We start from the raw sequence: 24482 nt of genomic DNA, 5'->3' as shown, positions 1-24482 counted from the left end.
AATGTATGCAGAGAAACAGGTGGACCAATCTGTAATTATAGAGCTACAAAGTGCTCCTGTATGACCAGTAGAGCTGATCAAATGGACAATGGGTGTACAATATATGACAGTGTAACATCCAGAAAAATGCTAGCACCCAGTGGTTTCCCAGTAGAACGTTTCCATCTCTTTAGTGACACACAGGGACCCAGCATTCCACATAATGTTTATTTATTTATTTAAACTCAAGTGCCTAATGTACAGTAGCTCTTCTGTGGGGTTGGATGGGACAGCCTAGTCTTTACTCCCCTCGCATCGGGCGGTCACGACCCTGTCACTGGTTCACTGCTTGCCCTTTCTTGTCCCACTTAAGGTAGGTACCATCTCTGCACATCAGAAACACCCTTTCATTCCTGACATTTATGACATTTTCTGATCAAAATATTATGACCATCACCACTTAAGTCCCGACACTTGTCCATGTTTCCTGATTAACTCAACCTCAAGAAAGTTCAGTGTACATTATCCCAACACTTGACCGGTGCTACTTTAACAATAAAATCAGTCCCTGTTTTAGATAATAACTTGAGGATAAATTTGAAAGACTTAAACAAAGGAAGCAGTAGGCAACAGTTCCTGTTTTTAACTGCAACTCTTCTAACGCATCACAACAGTTTAATGGAGGTGGGGTTGTGGAAAGATGTCTAGAGAAATATTGTAGAAAACCTTATACAAAATTAACAGAAGACCAACTGTCAGACCTGCGCTGCGCGTGCATGTGCGTCCTGACACGCGCTGAAGCACTGCACAACAGGGGACAGGAGGAATACCAGCAAAGGAAGAAAGGATTTCTTTCTGGGGCGATGACGAGAGAGAGAGAGAGAGAGACGCTGCAGAACCTTTGATCGTAGTGCGTGACTGGTTGTAGTGAGAGAGAGAGAGAGAGAGATGGAGAGACAGAACAATAATAGAGAGGGAAAAAAACAGTAATATATGAACCAATATATTTAAATATAAATAAATAAAAAATATATGAATAATATAAGTATAAGAATATGAATATATGAGAGGTATTGTGTGAATCCGAGAACATGAAGAAAGAGAGAAAGAGATACAGATCATAAAGGGAAAGAGAGAATGAGAGAAATGCAGAGGAGAAAGAGTTAGAGAACGTGAAGAAAGCGAGAAAGAGATACAGGTCATAAAGGGAGAGAGAGAGAGAGAGAGAGAGAGAGAGAGAGAGAGAGGTGGAGGGGGGGAGGGATCGTGTTTGGATGAGAGGCAGGCGGCAGCAGCAGCAGCTCGTTTTTTGTGGTGCGCGCTGCTGGGAGCTGGCAGCAGCAGCGCCGCCGTCTCCAACACACTGGCCACCGCAGGGACAGGGACAGGGACACGGTCTGGGACAGCGGGGACGGGCAGTAAAGCGGCGGCACCATGGCGCAAGCCGCCAAACAGATCCGCAAAGGCAAGGAACTAGCGGAGGCTGCGGCGCAGGAGCAGCGTGAAAAGGAGGAGGAGAAAATCAAAAAGAGGAACCGCTCCAGAGACCGCAGGCGCAAGGTAGGGGAAGAAACACATCCACAGATCAGTGAGTAGCAGCCGGGGACGCCGCACCGCTGCCACCTCCGTCCGCTCTCTCTTCCTCAGTGTGAGCCGTCACACGCCCCGGTCGCGCGCCTTTTCTCCTCTCTCTGCAGGGAAACGGAAGGCGTGAAGGCGCGCGCGTTCACGCGCACGGCTCGTTGCATTCAGCAGTCATGCAGACGTAGATTAACCACGGTGGAGCGTCGCTTAAGGATGGAGGAGGGATAGGGGAGGTGGTAATAGAGGTGGTGGCAGTGGAGGGGGGCGGTGGTATCTTGTCTGAGAATATTGGTTAAGTAACCGTTTGGCTCTAAGGAGGATGGTCTTGCACTGGAGCACGCGCTACGGTTTTGCAGCTAATGTCCTGCGCCTCTGAAGCTGCAGCACATGCAGCATGCCCTGCCCCTCCATCCTGCACCGTTCATAAATTCAACATGGCTCTCTGTAGGGTTCTGTACTCTGTATTATTTCGATATGGGTTCTATATTTAGTATGGTACTGAACTGGTTCTGATGGTTGATGTAGTCAGATGCTCTGTATTCAGTGAGGATTATTTATTGATTATGGTTCTGTATGGTTTCTGGAGCTTGGTTCTTGGTTCTGTGTTCAGTATGATTCTTTATTCAGAGTGGTTCTGTACTAAGTTTGTTATGATATCTGTATTGTGGTTCTGTATGGGCTCTGTCATTGTTGAAGTTCTGTGGTATGGCTTATGTATTCAGAATGGTTTTGATTTAGTAAGATTGTAAACTGATTATAAATTCAATATGGTTCTGAACTGTTTATATGTTCAGTACAGGTCCTTAGTCCATTTGTTCAGAATGGTTCTGATCTGGTCATGAATTCAAGATGTTTCCATATGGGTTATTTACCCTGTTTCATTCTGTTTGGGTATTTAATATGTGTAGTCATGGGTTATACACATATTCAGAATGTTCTGTACAGTCTGTGTATACAGCATGGTTGGGTATGGCTTTTGTGTTAAGCATAGTTCCATATGGTTTATGTATTATGAATGGTTCTGTACCATCTACTATATTAATTCAGTCATATTCAGTATTTTTTTATACATTCAGTATTCATTGTGTCTCTGTATTGTATTATATTTTATTATATTTCTTTGTTCGTTATTTATTCACAGTGTTTGTGTATAATCAATAAACTGATTATGAGTTATGTTCTAGGTGTGGTCCTGAACGGCCTGTATGTTCAGTATTGTCCAATGTTGGATATGTACAAAAGCATAACTAGGATCACATAGGCGCAAGAGCAAAAGAATTATGTAATATCTTGCCTACTCTCTATGGTTGTTTCAAACAAGTTGATTCTCTCAGGTAGTACTCTACACAGTAGCATGTAATAGTAACATAATTGCTTACAGTAGTTTTTCTGAATCAATATATCATCTTGCTAGTTGTGAATTTTCCAGCTGTAAAAGTGGGATGAGGTGCATATCAAAAATATAAACACGTCAATAAAATGTCAATAGACTGTCAGTAGAAAGGTTTTACGATGTTATTAAGAAGTTAGAAGTGCATGTACATGCAGTATGTTTTAGTGGTCTAATAATGATCTTAATGGGTCTTGTTTGCATTGGGCCAAAGTTAGATTGCCCCCCCCCCCCACCCCCACCACTATTCAGTGTGGTTCAATATGGGTTCTATTTTCAGTATGATTCTGTAGTCGTCTTCAGTATTGAATCGGTTCTATATTTATTATGGTTGTATATGGAGACTGTATTCTGTAAGGTTTTATACAGGTACTGTATTCAGTTCAAATGTGTAAGGTTTTATTGTTTATTATGGATCTGAAAGGGTCATATATTCATATAATTTATGATTTACTTATTGTTTATGTATGTGAATGTATGGTATTCACTGTACTATATTTGTGGATGGTATGATTCTGTGATGTGTATAGTGTTGTATGGCTTATATATCCATTGTGGTTCAGTTTTCAGTAAGGCTGTTTTTTATTCTGTATGGCTGTATATGATTCTGACACTGTATATGTATGAAATATGGATTAGAATATGAAATTTTAATATTGGACATATGGGATGCACTACCCTATGTTTGAGAATGAGATGTTTATTCAGTATGTTTCAATATGCTTTACTCTGTCTGTAAGGTTTGTCTATTGTGTATAGCACTGTATGGCTTGTGTAGTCCATTCAGTATAGTTCTGCATACGTTATGTATTCAGCTGCTGCTGCACTGCTCTGTTAGCAGTCTGCAGTGGGCTCTATTGTTTCTGGCAGGTTTTCTGGATTTTCTCTCTCTCTTTCACATGAGACGTATTAGCAGTGTTCCTGTGAACTAAATGCATACACCAGTGCTGTGATTGGTGCGTCTGCAGACGTGTAATGTCTGTGTCTGCTCTTATAGGAGTCTCTTTTATGGAGGCTGAGCTAAAGAGGGGTATATGTGTTGCTAGTGCTTCGGATGAACCTTCTGAGACTGGCCTTTTCAGTGGCTGCTGTGCGGTCGTAAGCATGCTGCTGTGCATTAGACTTTTTCACCAGTGTGTTGCATATGCAAGTTGCTGCAAGGGATGTCTTTGCAGACGTGCTGCACTGTTGTATTTCCATGCCGACAGATGTATTTGGAAAACATGTTTGATGTGTTTTGGATGCAGCGAGAGCAGAGCAGTTACACTTGACTGGAGAAAACATTGCAAGCCCACAGCAAATGTTCTGCATCTTTAAGGCTCATAAAATCTGTCAGGCTAGCATTTATCAGTGCTAGTATTCCACCTCATGATCAGAGAGAGAAAGGGGGGAATGTCAGTGTCATAGCAATTAAAAGGCACACACATGCATGCACATGATGAGCAAGAGAGCAACTATCCATATATCCCTGCTCCAGATGTGTTTATATAGGTAAAGGCTTTAGAGAATATGGGGAAAACCTTATTCACTCTAATAAGAAACTTTAAAAGGCCTTTAAAAAATTACATCAGCTGTTCAGTTTAAAATGTTAATCTTAATTAAATCAAAATCAAAATGTTTGCAAACATATATATTCACAGTAATTCAGGGTGGATAAATCCAAATTGTGAAAGTGAATACACACAAATGCCAGTCATTCTGATTAAATAGATAGCAGACCCTTTTGAAATGTCCTGCTTCCCCATGTGTGTATCTCCAAACACAGAGCTAGACCCATGTTTAAGTGAGAAAAATGGAGAATTAATTGTACTGATTATATATGGTGAAAACAAAAGAGAAAAAGATACAGGGATTCTTCTCCTTGTGTCCTTGTGCTGGGCCGCTCACATTTGGAGTAAACAGATGCTCATTCTCAACAGACACAGAATCTACTTGTTCTGAACAGGGCTATAAGTTTCACAAAGACCACAGGAAACTGTGTTAACTTATGTAAATTGGGTGTATTGTGCCCCCTTTAACACTGCTTTATTATGAATCAAGGGTACAGATTAGGGCTGTGCCATATCGTATCATGTGCAATAATATCGCAAAAAAATTTAAACAATTATAAAGAAATCTATATTGTGATTATCATGTTATTCTGACTTGTTTACGTAAAGCATCATTGCAGTTACACGTAATAAGGCGTACATTCATTATGTCATTTAGGCCCAGCGACAGGTACGGTGGAAATTTGTCAACTATAGTCAATATTAAGGGCGGCACGGTGGCGCAGCAGGTAGTGTCGCAGTCACACAGCTCCAGGAACCTGGAGGTTGTGGGTTCGATTCCCGCTCTGGGTGACTGTCTGTGAGGAGTTGGTGTGTTCTCCCCGTGTCCGTGTGGGTTTCCTCCGGGTGCTCCGGTTTCCTCCCACAGTCCAAAAACACACGTTGCAGGTGGATTGGCGACTCGAAAGTGTCCGTGTCCGTGTGAATGTGTGTATGTCTGTGTTGCCCTGTGAAGGACTGGCGTCCCCTCCAGGGTGTATTCCCGCCTTGCGCCCGATGATTCCAGGTAGGCTCTGGACCCCCCGCAACCCTAAATTGGACAAGCGGTTACAGATAAGGGATGGATGGATAGTCAATATTAATGTAACATTTATTTTGATGCAATAGTGTGTTCTTGAAATGAATAAAATAATTTTCAGTGTTTTTTCATATCGCCAAGAATATCGTTATTGCCAAAATACCCTGAAATATAATGATATTATTTCAGGGCCGTATTGCCCTGTATTTTCACTCAGGTTTTGTCCTAAATTCTCTGTGATTTAATGAATGGCAGCATGGATTTCAAACCAGTGCTATGATTTGAGACTGGTGATATGTTCATGATCCCTCAATTGCTCACCTTTAAAGTTTTAAAGACCTGTACAATATTTTCCTCCTGATGCTCCTTCTGATGCTGGCAAAGGCAAGTCGATGATTTCTCTAAGACATGAACCCAGCCACTCACTCGCTAATGTAATGCTATTTAATGTAAATTGATGAGGGGAGAGGGGTAGCCAATCAGAGAACAAGGCAAATTGTGCTTTTTAGAACTCTAGTCCTTGGATGGCAAAAGCATTTCTGGGGTTAGAATTGGTGATCGCCCTATGATAAGACCAATTTTCAGACTGCTGCACCACATTGGAGCCCCTAGCTCCTGTATTCTTAGTGGTTTAACTATTTTTGTTTTATATGATAAACTAGTGAACTTGATTTCTAAAGAAATTAGCACACATGATCCTATAAATGTTGTAACTGCTTAGGCCTGTGGCCTCTTGTCACCTATGAACCTTAACATCTATCCTGAAGGAACTATATTATGATAAAGTGATTTTTAATGAAATTCTATGGGATCTATTTCACACTGCTTGGATAATTTCACTTTGTTGAAGATAAGTCCATGCCAAAACGAAATGTTAGTGCTTTGAAGAGATTTTTAATCTCGGGTGAGATGCCTGGGGTTGCATTTGACAGTTAAGCCGGGCATGTCCAATGAGTAATGCAAAGAAAATTGGTGGATTGGGTGTGTAGATCATGTTATTTTCCTCATTAATGTAGTGCGCCGACAGTGCAATACAGGTTGTATGTACAGTTTAATACATGCACATAATTTTAGATGATATTCCATAACACTGTACTATGGGTCTGTAGGCTTTCATTCGAAAGGATACATGGCTCCTACATAAGCCTTTCACAACTGATATAAACCTATATAGACATCTATAAATGTTTATTCCTACAAGTGTCTGTTGGCATGAAGGCTGCTTTAGTCCGTTTCATTACTTACAACGGATGCTTGCTAGAATAAGCCTTTATAAATATTTGTGTAGTTTAATGTCAGTTGTCTTGAAAGGCTTTTGAAGGTGTTGTATAGCCAGATGAATGATGACCTCCCATAAAATTTGACCTTATTTTAAATTTGTTGTTGGAATATTTGTTTGTTTTTATACACAGTATTCGGTTTTTGGAGCACCACAAGTAATCGGTCACACTGGTTTAATACATTCTTATATTGGTTAGTACACTGAAGTTAACTGATGGATGGTGTTTGAGCCTGTGATGTTCTGCCAGCCATTTTAGTCCCTGCTTGTTTTCAGTGTTTTTTTTTTCTTCTTTGTTTTTTGTCTTCTGTAAGTGAGCTACACGCTAACTGGGGTTCAGGTTGTGACAGCCACTCAAGAGTATTACACTTCATGGCATTGTAACATTCCATAGATGGTTCAGTAAAATGTAAAGATTTGGTTGAGGCTGATTCCTTCTAATGTTTCTGTACACTTTAGAATTCACTTAAGCCATCACCATCAAAGACACATGATCCACTTCAGAAGAAACTGTACATAGGTCTCAAAAACATGGTATACTTTGAATCATGAATACTTTTTTTCTCCTTCTTCTTGCCACCTCTCTGATAAAGTTTTTTTTTCCATGTCCAGAATTATACAGGATTCTTAAAATGGTGTTAACCTAGCCATATGTTCTTAAGGCTTATCAATAGTTAACATCATTTTGTGAACTCTATGACACATTGTTGGTGTATACTTCTATTTAAGGATGATTTTTGGCATGTACATCTCTGTTCTGGTCAATGTTCTTGAATTGTTTATCAGCTTCTTGACTGGAAGTATTTTCTGTTGTCCAATATTGTGGTCTACCAGATTTTTATTTAATTATTTTTGGTCATTTTAAGCTCACAAGTGCAACAGTTGATTTTGTCATTCCAAATGTTTTTTTCTATGTCAGTGATGGTCCATTCCAATGTTGCCATGCTAAGAGACAGCAGCAACCCTAAACTTTCTGAACAAATCAAATTTTTATGTTTTGCTTTCTCTCAATTGAATGACCTAATGAATCTGAGGACAAAACTGGACCACATGCTATATATTATATAGTTAATGCTATAGCTAAAGTGGGGATCTATGTGGAACAAAGGCAAACGTTGATGAGGCTAATCCTATATTAATATAAATACCCTTGATTTAACATTGACATTCTTAACTGTACTATCTTACTCACTTTAAAATGTGTCAAATATCTCTGGAGATCCATTTGTCAAATTCTTATTGATGTTGTTTAAATGTGCAGCCAGATGAGTTTATAGCACATGCACGAGCATGTTAGCAACAGTGAAATGTATTATAGATTACAGCGGGTGCTCTCTGTATGTTTTCAATCTTTGCAGAACAGAAGCTCCATTATTGCTGCCTTTATTGTTGGATGCATTGTGAGTGGTTTTAACAAAGTGTGCACATTATTTTCAAGTCAATTCAGTTCATGAGAAATTTGTATTTTTAATTTTTTTTAACAAATAACAAATTGCTACTCAAAGTATGTAGTCTGCAAAAAATAAAATGAACTAAGTATACTAAATAAATCACTTGTCCTAATAATGAAATCCACTTCAGTATGGTCAATGATTAATTTGGGCACATGAATGTATGTGTGTACACCCACACCCACATAAATATTATTGAAGGTTGACAAGGCTGCTTTTTCAAAAAATATGCAAAGGTGTCAAAGCCTCATTATTTACAATGCTGCAGAGTCTGTGTTTGATAAGAATTCTTAACCAGTCATGCAAATATATCATTAAAACATTTTAAATGAGTGAATCTTACCAATACAATATAAAAAAAACTGATGTTATTTGTTCATTAGATTATTAATAAGTGAAAAACTTTATCTCTTTTGCTTTTGATTTTAGACAAGGTCAGCTTGTGCATGGAACTTGTTAAGGGATGGCAGTTTGGTGTAATGATTAGCAATGTTGCTTTTTAAAAACTTTGATGAATTGGCCCAATGACTGCAAGCACAGAAAGCTCTTTTTTTCCCCATCATACAGTGTGGTGATAGACAAAGGCCAGTTAATTTTCTCATCCATGTTTGTTGAGATTTACAATGCTAAAATCCCTTTTTTCCATTTATTAAACCCCTCAAAAAGTGGTTGGGTACAATAATTTTTCTAAAATAGTAAATAAATGCAAACCTTGGGGTAAGGAGATATTGACATTGGTTTTGCCAGCGCACTGATGTTGTTTAACTTGTCTGTATAATTTACTCACTATTTTAACTACCAAAAACACTTGTGGTGTGTTTAGTTTCATGCAGTTAGCCTTCTCCCGAATTTGGAGATATTTCCACCTTAAGTAATTTGAAACAGCAAAAATAAGTATCTATGGAGCAGGAATCGAGCAATATCCTCATTTCAACTTGTGCTTTTCAATGTTTGGACTTATCTCTGTTGTCTACAAACTGCAGATGCCTTTTCACTGCAGTGAGCAGAAAGAGAAAGCCTAGCATGCTGGACCTGAGACACTTTTTAGCCATTTAGGAAGCCATTTTTAGCCCTGTAGGAAGGACTGTGACTCCATTGGCTACAGCACTTAATGATGGACAGCTAACTCTGGCTGCTAATTGGCTAAATTGGCTAAATAAAAGTGATGATCAGTATCTCTATTTAGCAGTCTTGAAGTAGCTGGCCCTTCTTCCTGCTTAGGAAACCACAAATATTTTTAATAAAATGTGTCAAAAACTTTCAGATGGCCTCTGAGCACTTTTAGAGTTCAAATACGTGATAGCTCTAGTTCTGAATCCAGCTTGCAGTAATGTGGCTTTGTGCAGAACAGTCAAAAAGGAGTGTGTGTGTGTGTGTGTGTGTGTGTGTGTGTGTGTGGGAGCGAAGGGGTAAAATAAAATACATTTGATTTCATCAGCAGTGATTTGCTGTGTGGTTGTATATGTTGCATGTAACACTGGGCCAGATTTCTCCTGTGGATCATGTCTGTGGGCCTTTTAGAGGAGAATCCAGGAGAAGGTGAAGTCACACTGATCTGTAACTACTGTATCTTCAGTCTCTGGCTATATTTATGGGCTGTTCGGTCGTGTTTGGATCTGCACAGCGCAGCATTCTGGAAGGTTCACTGTGCTCTGTGTGCATGTGGAGGTATGTGGCAGGATCCCGCCACTAGAGGCAGCAGTGTGGGTGGGAGTTATAGGCTGTCTATGGTGAGAGAGTTTTACAGCAGGTGGAGTGTAATGTGATGAGTGAAATATAGTGGAGAGGTCAGACTGGAGTTAACCCTAGAGTATAATGAAATACCCTCTGTGGCAACATTAGGACAAGACCACTTTGGTCATTAGGGTCCTTATCCACTTATGGCTTAAATAGTGGTGTGGTTTTCAAAAGCATTTATTAAATGAAGAAAAAATGTTGTGATTAAATCTGTCAGGGGTTTATGAATATGTTTTAGCTTAAGCTTAAGTTTACACTTTAAGGGATCATTTTAACTGCTTTCTCAAAATGTGGACATACAGGCTAGATAGATTTAGTTTTGCCATACCAATCTAGCACTTAAATTTGAAGCTTAAATCTAGATATAGCCTTAGGAAGAGTTTAAAAATTTGAAGATTTTTATAAAATTCAGAAGATGTTTCCACTGTTTCCACTTTTGAAATCCACCGAATGTGTTTACAAAACCCCTTTGTTTGTAAATGAGTGAAAAAAACTGTCTTGGTGCAGTATGTTTGGCTTTACTCTCTGTCTCTGCTCATGGCGGAGGCATCTGGAGTTATTTGAAAAGCATGAACCGAGATGAGCATATTTCTCTACTTCTGCTCCACATGTGGGCAACATTGACTTGTTTAGAAATGCCCGAAATTCAAACTGAAACAAAACTGAACAGCTATCATTTTTCTTTCCCTCAAACATACAGTTCCACCTTAGAAGACGCAGCTCTTCTGAATGTAAACAAACCAGAGAAAACTGCATTTCCCTGCAATTGTAGATGTTCCCTTTAGGAGGAAAATAAATTAATAGAAATAATAAATAATAAAAAAAAACCCAGCCGACAGAAGACTGTTCTTTTCTGTGTCTAAATGCCACCTCATAATGATTGATATTTTAATTGGCTTGGTGTCATTCTTTACTCTGTTTAACCTTGAATTGCAGTCTTTCCTTGGAACAAGTTGAGGTGAATGAGTTTTTTTTCTTTGTAAATGAATGAACAAACCCTGAGCAAACATTTTCAATATGACTGGAAAAAACACACTGGCTCATATTTTCTTTGAGTTCTGCTGGGTATCGTAGCACAGAGCTGTCTGCTGAATGCTCTTGGGGTCTGCCATCCTTGACTCAGTGAAGCAGAGTGGGTGGCAGAGACAATACACATCAACACTCCTCTTACTCACTCTCGCTCTCTCAGCAGCCAGCTTTATTGACTCATTATCAAATGCCTGTCGGCCCTCCAAAATAAAAATGGACTGGAACTCTGTGATCAATTATGAATCTCTGCAGTTATGCCTCTGATGGTGGAGGGCAATATAAAGTACTTAACCCCTTTAACTGCTAGGGCACATATGTGGGCCTGCACTGTATATGGTATAGTTTTATTAGTATACAGAATGGTTAGCATTGTGCTAAATAATGGAGGTAAATTAAGGGCCATTCTACCCAGCTGTAGTGGGTAGTAATCAGAGCCTTTGTCTCCGTAATAAAGCAACCTTAATTAAGATACATTACTTCAAGATGAATGGATGTGACTAACCTCCTATAGGTTGAAAAGATTGATACATTAATTATGATAGAATGTCAGAGGATAAATCAAGTTGCTCCCTTAACATGTTATTAGTTTCTGAAATCTTTGAAATTCTCTGAAAATAGCATTATTCTCACCATCATATGTATAGCATAAAACAAATAATATAATAAAACACATATTTCTGTGCATTCCTGTTATTTAAGTTCTTTTGAGGGCTTTCAATGTCTTTAAAGAATGTATTATGATTTCTGTGAAATAAAAAATTCTATTGAATAAAATAAAAAAGTTGCGCTGTTACAAATGGATCAGACACAGCAGTGCTGCTGGAGTTTTAAACAGTGTGAGCTCACTCTCCACTCTGTTAGACACACCTACCTTGTTGGTTCAATTTGTAGATGTAAAGTCAGAGACAGTAGCTCATCTGTTGTTGTTGAAATGTTGTTAGGCATGAACATAATATACACAGCTATCCAGAGAATGGTATTATTTATTAATAATTATTGCAATAAACAATTCCTATAGTATGTAGGTAGTGTGGCAGTCACACAGCCCCAGGGACCTGGAAGTTGTGTGTACAAGTCCCGCTCTGGGTGATTGTCTGTGAGGAGTTTGGTGTGTTCTCACCGTGTCCGCATGTGTTTCCTCCCACGGTCCAAAAACACACGTTGGTAGGTGGATTGGTGACTCAAAAGTGTCTGTGAGTGTATGTCACCCTGTGAAGGACTGGCAGCCCCTCCAGGGTGTTTCCCGCCTTGCGCCTAGTGATTCTGGGTAGGCTCCAGAACCAGGAAGGTTGCAGATAACGAATGAATGAATTCCGATAGTATAGAAACAATGTAGTTTGGCTCCCTTAATTAAAAGTTTGGTTACATTAATCTAATTCAACTAATATCTATGAAAATAGCTGATATTGAGTATCCAGTGGCTTTACATGTGTCTCAGGAATCTGTAAAATTTTAAGGATCATGGATGGATGAATGTAGTTACAAGGAAGAAAAAAAACTTTGTGTCTTCCTCCTCATCTATCATTGTGCCTTACATAAAGATGGATGATGTAGATAAGGCAGAGGCCACTTGGTATTCATCAGTGTTGGGAAGGCCTGGGGTCAGCTCGTCTTTAAGTTAAATGGTATGTGTCTTTAGGTTCATAGCTCTTCATAGGCAATAAGGCAAGTGCATGCTTCAGGGGGTGTGAGGCTAAAGTGAGGGCCCTGAATGAATGAATGAATGAATGAATGAATGAATGAAGGAATGAATTAATAAAATAGTTGATGTCTAATACATTCTTGCTCATAGAGTCTGAACGTACAAGCCACTTGACTGAGCCCCTTGCCTGTTTCCTTCATCTGTTGATCTTTACTGCTTGAACTATTTTCTGTATTCTTTGTTTTTTAGTAATAGAGCTGTTACAGAGGAATGTCACTGATCCTTGTTAATAATGTTGCATTTGGTTTAGGCGAAAAGGAAAATTCTGTTTAGGGAATGGGCATGACTGAGAAAATGAATGAGCAGGTGGCCTATTAGAAAATGAAACTATGTTGTATACAAGGCCTTAGTGTGTGACTGTCCACAAGGCCAAAAAGGGTCTTCCACTGGGTTTCTCTACTACTTAAAGGACAACTGTCTCACTTTTTAATTTATTTTTTGCATAATTCTATATTGTAATGGGAATTGATTGTTAAACCCAAAATTGACATATTTCAGAACTTTATATTAAATCGCTTAGTCAGTAGGCAACATGTTAGATATCAGATGAGCTACATCGCGTTTTTAGGAACAGACTGTTGTTTGTATTTCATGCTTGTGTTTGGTTTAATGAATAATGTGAAACTGTTACACACATTGTATTTTGGACAGGTTTTGCTAGATATCTTTGTTTTTTTTTTTTAAATAATCTAAATAAATGGAAAGAAAATTAATTATTGTGTATTTACTTTAGGAGTATAAAGCACAGTAACATTTGCAAGTCACCATAAAACAGTCACCAAATACCTATGATATGTTCCATGATACTGGTTAAGGGGAAGTTACTTAATATTGGCTGATGTTATTGCATAGCTGATAAATCGTTTAGGCCCTAATGAATAAATGACTGTCGATTAGTATCTTTAATGAGGAGATTATAGTTTACTCACACATGAGTCAATATGCTTCTGTACTAAAACCAAAAGACCATGACCAGAGAGTGTCCACTTCAACTGTCCACTTCCACCCACAGAGTGCTCAGTAATTGTCCACTGAGCTAAACAGAGAAATAATGTGGTCTCTCAGAAGGAGAAGTGCCCTTAGTCCCCCATAGGTTATACTCTGAATAAATTGTTGTTGTGGAAATGAAATGAGAAGGTGATTCAGAGAAGCATTCATTTTGGAGGACTGCTTGCGTTTTTCAACTAATGATGCAGTTCACATTAGAGGTATGTGATGAGATAGAAGTATGGGCACTTTGCCCTTCTCATAACCGCTCCATGCTTTATGAGGGTGCAGTAGAAAGCAGGGAGAGATCATAACTATAAATCTGAGTGTAAAGTTTGGCCTAAAGGTCAGGAGGCAGACAGCTACAGTGACTGATGTAGGGGTGGTGCTAATATTGTGGAGTGAGTTAAAGTCATTAGTACAAAGAAGCACAGGAGATGTTGAAAGGAGCCAACCCATGTGCTATATACTGTTGCTGTCCAAAAATGGACATACGGGTTTTCTTTAGACAGCAAGGATAAACTGTTATGGCAATATACTCTCACTATGGTTCCTTAAACTACTATTTAAAAGTTGAATTTCTGCATGAATGTGGACCTACATACAACCTACATTTATTAGCATTATCCACTCTTTTATCATTGGAACATAAAGAAAGCAATCTGTCCAATTCTGCAACATGGGAAACATTCAGTACTCTAACCTAGAATTATATTCATTCATTGTCTGTAACTGCTTATCCAGTTCAGGGTCGCAGTGGGCACCTGGAATCCCTGGGCACAAGGTAGGATCACACCCTGGAGGGGTCACCAGCCCTTCACAGGGCAACACAAATTCACTCACACCTATGGGCACTTCTCAGTCGCCAAGCCACCTACTAACCAGAGCACCCAGATGAAACCCATGCGGAAAACACACCAAACTCCTCACAGACAGTCACCTGGAGCGGGGCTTGAACCCACAACCTCCAGGTCCCTGAAGCTGTGTGACTGTGACACCTTGCCACCCTAGAGCTTTATATTTCCTTCTGAAATCCAAATGCACAGGCTGGTAGGTGGATTGGTTGAGTGAAATTGTCCGCAGGTATGAGTCTGTGAACAACTGGGTGAGTGTGTGATGCCCCGCCATGGTCTGGTGCCCCATCCAGAGTGTGTTCCTGCTATGAACTCTACAAATATGAGTAGGCAGACCAACTCTGACCCTGACTGAGATTAACTGGTTACAAATGTTATTAATGAATGAAGGAACTTTCAACTCTTCCAGTTCTTTATTTGAACAGAATGTACCATGAATTAATAAAAATGTTCTGCAAGTGTTAAAAATGATTGTGATGCATGAAAGTGAAAGAAAATATATGAGGGAAATGTGGGATATTTGCCCTTTTTAGATATACATATTTATACTATAAAAAGAGTACTCTGGTAAACTGTAACAATCTAAGTATTTTTCTGTTATTAACATTGTGTTTTTCCCTGGTATAATTTGAGCATTACATTTATGGAATTTGGCAGACACTCTTATCCAGAGCGACTTACAAGGTTACTGCTATTACAGGTAGGCCAATGAAGTATTAGGAATCTTGCCCAAGGACGTTTAGTGGTTTAGCATATACTGGTTGCCCAGACCTGGAATTGAACTCAGGTCTTTCACATGGGAGGCAGTGGTGTTACCACTGTACCACACCAACCACTTATTGAACATTGTTACGCTAAACTTGGTTTAGTCAGATTTCTCTTCTTGGATAACCCAAATACATTTTTAACTACAATTTTTGTTTTCAACTACAATTTATACCAGTTCTCGAGCACACATTACACACTTCAGGATTTGTATGGACAAATCGCCTCTGGCCATTATTACTGCACTGTCCATCTCCACACTGACCCCTGTGGAATGGAGCATGTGGAAGAGCTTGGCAGAGATGTCCTTGTAGGGACGATAGGGGTGACCACTGCATGTGTTCAGTTAATATGAGCTTATTCAGCACTTCTGCAGTCTTGCAGTGGTATTGATGGATATCAGGGTGGGGCTTGTCCTCCACAGCTTCAGTGATGGACTACTTGCTATTCTGAAGCAGGCGGAGATGAAACCGTCCACACTGCCCCTCTGCAGTTCCCAAGACACATATTCATCATCTTCAGTGTCCTCCAGGAAAGATGTCCTTCTAGATCTTCTTCCAGTCTTAATCCCTTCAGTGGCCACTTCATGAGGTCTAGACACCTTGCAGGTTCTGTGTATCAGTTTGGAGAGAGGGTGAGCTGGTCAAATGTTTTGTTTTGATGTGTCAGTGCAGTGTTTTTGGTGGGGGCTAGTGCATGACAGATAAAACCAATACAAATAATAAAGGGAATTAATTTTCAAATGTAGTTTTTAATTTGATCTTTCTTTGAGTGGGGCCAACGTTGGCCTGTTGGCCATACCTTGCCCTGCTCCTCTATATGTAGTTCACTAAAAATGAGCACACAGTGGCCTAATCGTTAGTGAAGTGGACTTGGTATTCCTTTTGACTTGTAAGAAAATATGCGTCCACAGCATTTTTTTTTAACATCCACAGCTGATGTGCCCTTGAGTAAAGCACCTAAACCCCAACTGCTCCCAAAGCACTGGAATGGCTGCCTATCAGTGTTTGTCCTCACTGCTCCTAGTGCACTGTTGACTTTCTTAGTGGTGGAAAAAAAACACATTTAAAAAACCCCAACTGCAGACTTACAGTGGTCAGTGAACGTTTGAATAATTTTCATTTTTAAGTATGTAACAATAATTCTTATGTGGGAACTTAATCTTGATCCTCTGGCAGTAGGAACTTCAATAACTAGACAGTGGTAATGATTAAAATGAAGACAAAACAGAGTTGGTTAATGATGCAGTCTCCTAATGATGGCTAGTCTTTTAGGTGAAGATGTGCCCTGAATCCCAACATGTCTGCTGGATTTTCAGTGAATCCCCCGTGGCTGTGTGTCTGGAAGGTTTAGCAAAGGCCCTGAGGCTTGGCAAAGAAGCCTGTTAGCAGCATGACCTTCCAGCTAAGGGCTGCTGACATTTCATCTTCTAAGCAATTTGCTTCTGCACAAATACATGCATGGATTACTCTGGTGTAATGCTTTTCGTGAGAGCAGACAGGCTGGACGCAGTGTTTTCACTGGTCATTCATGGACTGGACAAACCTAACATGCATCGGGGGGAAACAATAGGCTTTCTGTTCTGTTTGTAAACTTACTGGTGCATTATCTGTGTATCTCTGCATGAGTGAATGAGTGAGTAAGTGAGTGAGAGAGAGAGAGAGAGAGAGAGAGAGAGAGAGAGAGAGAGAGAGAGAGAGAGAGAGAAAGAGAGAAAGAGTGATCACTAATGGAGGTAAAGTGAAGCTGGAGGAGAAGGAGCACATCACTGTACTTTTTTTCTTTCCTCCCTGGTTTAAAAATTGAATTAGGGATGAAGTATTTATATGAGTGCAGTGTGGGCTTTCCAGTCCACTGCCTCAGAGGAGCCCAGAGAGCTTAGCTTGAGAGAGAGAGAGAGAGAGAGAGAGAGAGAGAGAGAGAGAGAGAGAGAGAGAGAGAGAGAGAGAGAGCACAGTTGGCACAGTTGGATGCCTCTTCTGTTTTGACTTTAAGAGCTACACACAATAAATGTTCAATACCTGATGATAATTGTTGATTACAGGCTGGTTGGTGAGAGAGACTGGAGAACTGTCAGGATTGCATCACATTCACGTGTCAAGTGTGTGTGTAGACATTCTCACTAGGTGACCCGTGTTGGATATGTCCATGTAGCATTTATTAACAACCTTCCTCTTCCTGTTTACAAAGTGGCCATGCTTTCACTTAGCATTAACATTACATCATAGGAGCATCATCCAGTCATGACACAGCATTTTTACTTGACATTTTCAAATCTAGCTTCTGCGTCTTTTTTTCATTTTTTTCTCTCTCTCTCATTAGAATATGATGTGTAAATATCTACAGTAAAGTACATATATTTCATATTCATTTATCATCTGTAACCGCTTATCCAGTTCAGGTCACGGTGGGTCCAGAGCCTACTTGAAATTACTGGGCACAAGGCAGGAGCACACCCTGGAGGGGGCACCAGTCCTTCACAGGGCAACACATATACAGGTGCTGGCCATTAGTTGTCAGTTATAATCATCAAATTAAAAGAAATAAACATTTGAAATATATCAGTCTGTGTGTAATGAATGAGTATAATATACAAGTTTCACTTTCTGAATGAAATTAATTAAATAAATAAAATGTTTCATGATATTCTAATTTTATGACCAGCACCTGTACATTTACACTTTTGGACACTTTTGAATCTCCAATTCACCCACCAAAGTGTGTTTTTGGACTGTTGGAGAAAAACAGAGCACCTAGAAAAACCCACACAGACACAGGGAGAACACACCATACTCCTCACGGACAGTCACCCGGAGTGGGACTTGAACACACAACCTCCAGATCGCTGGAGCTTTATGACTACAACACTGCTGTGCCACCATACCACCCTATATTTCATATGTAATATTTAAATAAACAGGCTTGGGACCAGAAGTTTACTGGTTCCGTCCATTTGACCAGCAGAAAATTGAGGGTGTTGGATTGTTGGAGTTTCCTCCCTCAACATCCACAGCTGAGGTACCCTTTAGTAAGGCAACCACTCCTCAGGTGGTGGGACAGCTGCTCATTGTTCTGTGTGTGTGTGTTGGTGGATGGATAAATGCAGAGGCACAATGAAATGTAAAGCCATGAGACATTTTTGCATTTTTTTATTTCCTGGTTCAGGTGTAGCACGTCATTCATTGTGCACCATGTACACCATGTGCACTAGCTGCTACATGCTAACGGCTAGTCGATGACTTGCTGATTTACAGAGGAAGATAAAAAAATGGGGGTATGTGGTCTGACTCATTCGACTGTGTCCGTTTTCTCACTGAAGAGTATCATTGCACCTGAACTGTCTTTGTGTACTCATGGACAGTGGGGGAGTGATTGGTTTAAGAAAATGGAACGGATTTTAAACATAAATTGATTTAAAACGTTAACATACATACAAAACTGCAACTTCTTATTTCAGAACAAAAAAAGAAATTTACAATGGAAATCATAGTTTAAATCAGTTTCATTATTGATCTAACACATTTCATTTAGGCTTATTACCACTCAAATTCTTCACCCTTACATATATGCTTGGGTTTGATTTTATGTGTGTCCGTGTGTTTGATGCAGTTCTGTAAGAATCCATGCTTCAGCTGCTGCAGGCTATAATATTTTGTCTGAGATTGAAGTTGGAATGGGGTTAGCTGTCTGTAATATCCAAAGATGCTGTAAAGCAACACACACAATGCAGTAGAAGCTCAAGCCTGGGTATTGTAAGGTTAAATAGAAACATACTGCACAGAAACAGCAGATGCATTTCTAATCATGGGCTGGGTGGATGTGGTCTGATCAATATTTTCTCAAGATTAGTTGCACATTTGGGCCCAGATATGTTTGAGTCAGGAGACATCAATTGCTCAAGGATGCTCTTTATTATTACCTAACAAGGGCACAGGGAACAAGGACATGGAGCAAATTGTGCTTTGTTTGAGCAGCGAGGGTTAAGTCAGTCTCATTCACCCACACACCAGAAGCTACACACTAGCCTCAAACCAGTGTACGCATAAAATACATTAAGCACAATAAACAACAGCCTAACAATGTTGCAGCTTTACAGGGAGTGGTTCATAGGGCATATTGAGTACATGCGTGCACCCATCATGGACAGACATTCAGTTTTGCTTGTATAAAAGACATCCAAATGCAAGAAATGAATTGGGGCTCTCTAGAGCAGCATCAAATGAACTTAGGACTCTTAACAACGCCAAGTGTAGGCTAAAGGTTTGTAAAAAAAAATAAAAAAGTTAATGTGGAACCGGAAGCAAGCTGATGCGCCACTGTGGAATATTGTGGTGAAAATGAAATTCTGTTTTTGCATTACGTCTTGTTTATCGTTAAAAATGAAACAAAGCGACTAAACAACCCCATTTCTACAGCCTTTTGTAAAGGTAGGCAATTTGTGCCCAAAAATACAGAGAAAGTAATATATGCTCTCTCACAAAACATGATTTTTTTGTGTGTTAATTCAGGTAGACTAAATTCTAAATAGTTTTCGCCTGGACAGGGTACCAAAGAATTCATCTGGTCCTGGAGTGCTGAAAATGTTGATTGGAGCTCTTTCAACGACTCAAGCCCCGCGAGCGACAAATCACGGCAAACCGCCTGTCTTTATTTTCCTCTTTTGTCTTTACTATTGGTTTAAAGGGGTGTCAATCACTTTGTGTAAATAGGACCCCGCCCCGCGGAATCTACGAAGGAACGTAGCCCTACGCTTTAAATTTATGAAGACTTTACGTCAATACTTTTCATTGCCTGGCCCTTGAAGCTTTAATGTTGCGTTAACATTACGCAGGAAATAAAAACACCTTTACTGAGCGCGTGCATATGGAGCTTACTGATGTTGTACGTAGGTAAAGGGCCTCTCCCGTGACTGTAAGTGGTTTTAAAGACAAACGCTGATGTTTTCATGTTTGTAGTGGTTTAAAAGGCAGTGACGAATCACGCTCCTGCCTCTAGCAATCCCTTGGAAGAGTCTGTGTTTGGCGGTTGCCAGGAGAACGGTGGTGTTTGTCTGGCTGCATTGTGTCAAGTGAAAAGTTTGCTGGAGTGGGGATTATGGTGTGGGGTTGTTTTTCAGGAGTTGGGTTCGGCCCCTCCAGTGAAATGAACTCGTAATGCTGAGCATGCCAAGACATTTTGGATAATTTCATGCTCCCAACTTTGTGGGAACAGTTTTCCAACATGACTGCACATCAGTGCACAAGACATGGTCCACAAAGACATGGATGAATGAGTTGTGGTGTGGAAGAACATGACTGACCTCAACCTGATAGAACACCTTTGGGATGAATTAGAGAGGCCTTCTTGTCCAACATCAGTGTCTGACCTCATAAAAGTACTTCTGGAAGAATGGTCAGAAATTCCCATAAACACACTCCTAAATCTTGTGGAAAGCCTTACCAGAAGAGTTGGAGCTGTTATACCTGCAAAGGGTGGGCTGACATCATATTGAACACTATGGATTAAGAATAGGACGCCACTCAAGTTCATATGCATGCGAAGGCAGGTGAATGAATACTTTTGGCAATATAATGTGCTTTCAGTTCGTTAAGTTGGCCTCACTGTCCAAAATCATGCTGTGATTGGCTGTGTACCTCCTCCTACAACTTGTTCCAAAATAGGCAGTTTTGGCCATGTTAAATTCAAAAGGTACCAGACTCTAGCAATGCAAGACTAGGTTTGTTGTTTGAAAAATAAGCTCAGTATAATCAAGAAGCATGGAGATTTTCCCAGTGCTGCTCAAAACAGTTTTACAGGCTTGTGGCAATGAAAAGTATAGCCTCCTTGTTAATCGTGGATAAAAGTATATATTTATTCACTCACCTAAACAGCTGTTCAAGAAGAAATTAAATTCATTAGATGACAGACGTCTGCTGCTGTTCATTTTATGAATTCTTGTAGAATATCTTATTGCCCATAATCTTTGATTGGCTTGTAATCATGCCTGCTTTTGTGACAGTTTATATATACTGTCAATGGTTTCCAGAAAACAGTTGAGTTGGCTGAAAATCTGTGTGCAGGTAGTTGGATTAGTTCTAAAAAGTTGGTGTTTTGGACTGCGTGATAAGGTCATTTGACCCTATCAAATAATTCATTTTGATTGGAGGGTGTATTTGAGCATACGGGATTAAACAACACATCAACAAAGAATCTGAGTTGACAAAGAAACTCAACAACACTGCAGTGTTTGTAATCAGCATCCAACTTCAGTAACTGACGTCATTAATGTTCACATGTCTAAATGCAGACAAATCTCTAGAAGACTATTTTAACATCAATATCACTTTATCAGTAGAACAGAGGCTTGCCTTCGCATACACTTCAATTCAGAAGAAATTGATATCCAGGTTTTCAGAAACGTTTGGATATGTAATGTATTTTATCATGATAACAATGCCAGCTGTTTCTAGTTTGCATGAAAAATATACTTTTCTATGTCAAATTGCTGCAGTTCAGTAACTAGCATTAGCCACTGGACTGAAAACTGTTCTCCAATTCACAGCCATGTACTGCAACAAAAGGGATAATACACACACACACACACACGCGCGCACACACGCATGCACGCTTTGATTCTGTAAATCAAATCACATGGGAATATTACATAGTGTGATATATTCTTGGTAACACACACACACACACACGCACACACACGCACACACACACATACACACACATCTTTGTGTTCAGTCTCTCTCTGACTCAGCTGTTTTACCCTGTGGTAGCAGAGCAGCAGGTACAGTGAGCCCTTGAAGGACAAGTGGGAAGGTGAAATTGACAAACGCAGCAACACCTCACCAGCGACATTGACACCACAGAACTGTTTCCTCAGGCTTCCTGTCCATTTGTCTGTCTTCTACATTCCCCTCTCGCTGAAAATTTTTCTAAAAAAATCTAATGGAGGATGCAGTATACAAATCAAGATCCACTGATTAAAAGTGGTTTATGTAAAATGAAATGAATTATTGTATATTGAAACCACAATTTGAGAGAATGGCAAGAGCTTGGTTTTAATTATAGCTCTTAGCCACAAGAATTGCCAAATTTGAAGTAGATTTTAAAATATATATGAGGTTTGCAATAGGCAAACTTTGCGTTAAAATGCGTTAAACCGGTGAAAAACAAATGTACAGCTCAATGACAAGTAGCTGTCAGCAACTGACAATATTCAATTTGGTAGATATCTTTAGGGCAATATCTTGCTAAAACTCAGAGAAGATATTTTGAATGCTGATCAACGCTGGCTTATGCTTATAAATTCAGGTCACGTGCTGGTATTTTACCTCACCCAATATGATTATGATGGCTGACCAGCATCCAAAACACACATGCTGGTCTTTACTGGTCTGTGCTGGCTTTTCTCTTGCAAGTGATAACAGGTCTGGATCTACATTTATAGAAAAGTATTGCTGTTTAAATTGCAGAATAAACATTTTGTTTCTGTCGCTGTGGCACAGCTCCAGGGACATGGAGGTCATGGGTTCAAGTCCAGCTCCGGGGGGACTGTCTGTGAGGAGTTTGGTGTGTTCTCCCTGTGTCTGCGTGGGTTTCCTCCAGGTGTTCCTGTTTCCTCCCACAGTCCAAAAACACACGTTGGTAGTTGAATTGGAGACTTGGTGTTGTTCATTGGTGTGAGTGTGCGTACCTAGCCACTGGAATGCATTGCGTTGTAGTACCAGTCTCAAATAAATAGGGAGGGTTGCGTCAGGAAGGCGTAAAAACTGTGCAAGATTGACGGTCTGGATCACGGTTGATCCACCGTTGCAACCCCTGACTGGAGCAACCGAAAGAAGAAGAAGATATTTCCCCATATTCTTCATATTGTTAAGCTGTTTATAATTTTATAATTTAATTTAATCCAAGCCTGTTGAGTAAGGAGTAGCATCCGAGGACAGCAGCTTATTTTAATATTAAATAATCAATGCATTTTAAAGATATTACAATGAAGACTGCACCATTACTAAGTATAGTATTGCTGTTACTCCTCTCATTGTTAGTCTAATATTTAGTAATACTACTATCAGTATTGTTTCTTCACTGCACTAGATCTCTGAAAGGGTTTTATCTGTAGGAGGTGGATGAGGCTTATTCAGGTTTTCCTCTCGTGCTTGGCTGGCTGAATCTCCCTGGCTGCTGGGAGCTCTGCTGAAGGATAATGAATCCGCTCAGGATATCCTCACTTTCCCCTTCAGCTCTGACTCACCCCTACTCCTCCATATTCAATCCTAAGCGCCAGAGGCCTTTTTAGAAAGCCTCCAGCTTTCAACAGGCTGCTAATTTCTGTAATTCATCCTCAGTACTCAACCTATTGCATTATCTTATTTATTCATTGACCAGTGCTGATGATGAGTAATTGGCCTGACAAACAAGAACACTGCAATGTATAGAAAGGGAGAGATAGGGATTATTAATGTGAGATTATATTGCTATGGACCTGCAGGCAAGGAAGCATGTGTAATGTCTTTCTTTCTTTCTTGTGTGTGAGTAAGTGTGAGAGATTGAGCAATATCTCACACACACCACATATACTCAACAAAAGGCCACATTTGTCAAGTGCTTTTTCACAATGTGTGCTTGGAAATGAATAAACTAATGGTTTACATATATATTACATTTAAGACTCTATTAGTAGAAAAATGTAGAATAGGGTGGATTAAAAACTGGAGTCAGGTTGAAAAATTTACAGTAATTGTGTGTCTGTGTGTGTGCTTGCGTGTGCCTGTGTCAGTGTTTGAGGTAAGCAGTGTGTAAATGGAACATTGTGATCCATTTAAAAATGGTGCAGATGCATTTTTAGAAGTTTAGACACGCACTGTACTTTGTTTACTGTCATATCTTTGCACACCTTCCTGAAATATTTACAGGCAATAGCTTTAGAATTCTCAACATGATACATCAGACATATCTTACTTCTGCTGGCACTCAGATATTGCGCTGAATCATAATATGCCTTGGATTTTAAGGTCTTTGCCATTGCAGAAAATATCAGTTTTTTTCTGTTAGTAATACAGCATTACCTGCACAGAGCAGGTTTGAATCACTACAGGCCCCAGGGTATGATATTATCACAAAACTTGAGCCATGATGAGATTCCGTTGTGATGTTTAAAGATTTGAGA

General features: G+C 39.7%; 1 protein-coding gene across 4 annotated transcripts in view; it reads left to right on the top strand.

Moving 5' to 3' along the window:
* The first annotated feature begins 1356 nt into the window (after positions 1-1356).
* The window catches only part of ank1b (ankyrin 1, erythrocytic b), a 107098-nt gene continuing 83972 nt past the window's right edge, over positions 1357-24482 (top strand). For all 4 annotated transcript variants that reach the window (XM_066646008.1, XM_066646010.1, XM_066646009.1 and 1 more), the window contains exon 1: positions 1357-1539. In XM_066646008.1, the coding sequence (XP_066502105.1) occupies positions 1414-1539 (126 nt within the window). In that variant the 5' untranslated portion in view covers positions 1357-1413. The remainder of the gene's footprint in view (positions 1540-24482) is intronic.

The sequence above is a fragment of the Hoplias malabaricus genome, chromosome 15 (assembly GCF_029633855.1).
Source record: "Hoplias malabaricus isolate fHopMal1 chromosome 15, fHopMal1.hap1, whole genome shotgun sequence".
Classification (NCBI taxonomy): Eukaryota; Metazoa; Chordata; class Actinopteri; order Characiformes; family Erythrinidae; genus Hoplias; species Hoplias malabaricus.
This window is presented reverse-complemented; position numbering and strand designations above follow the sequence as displayed.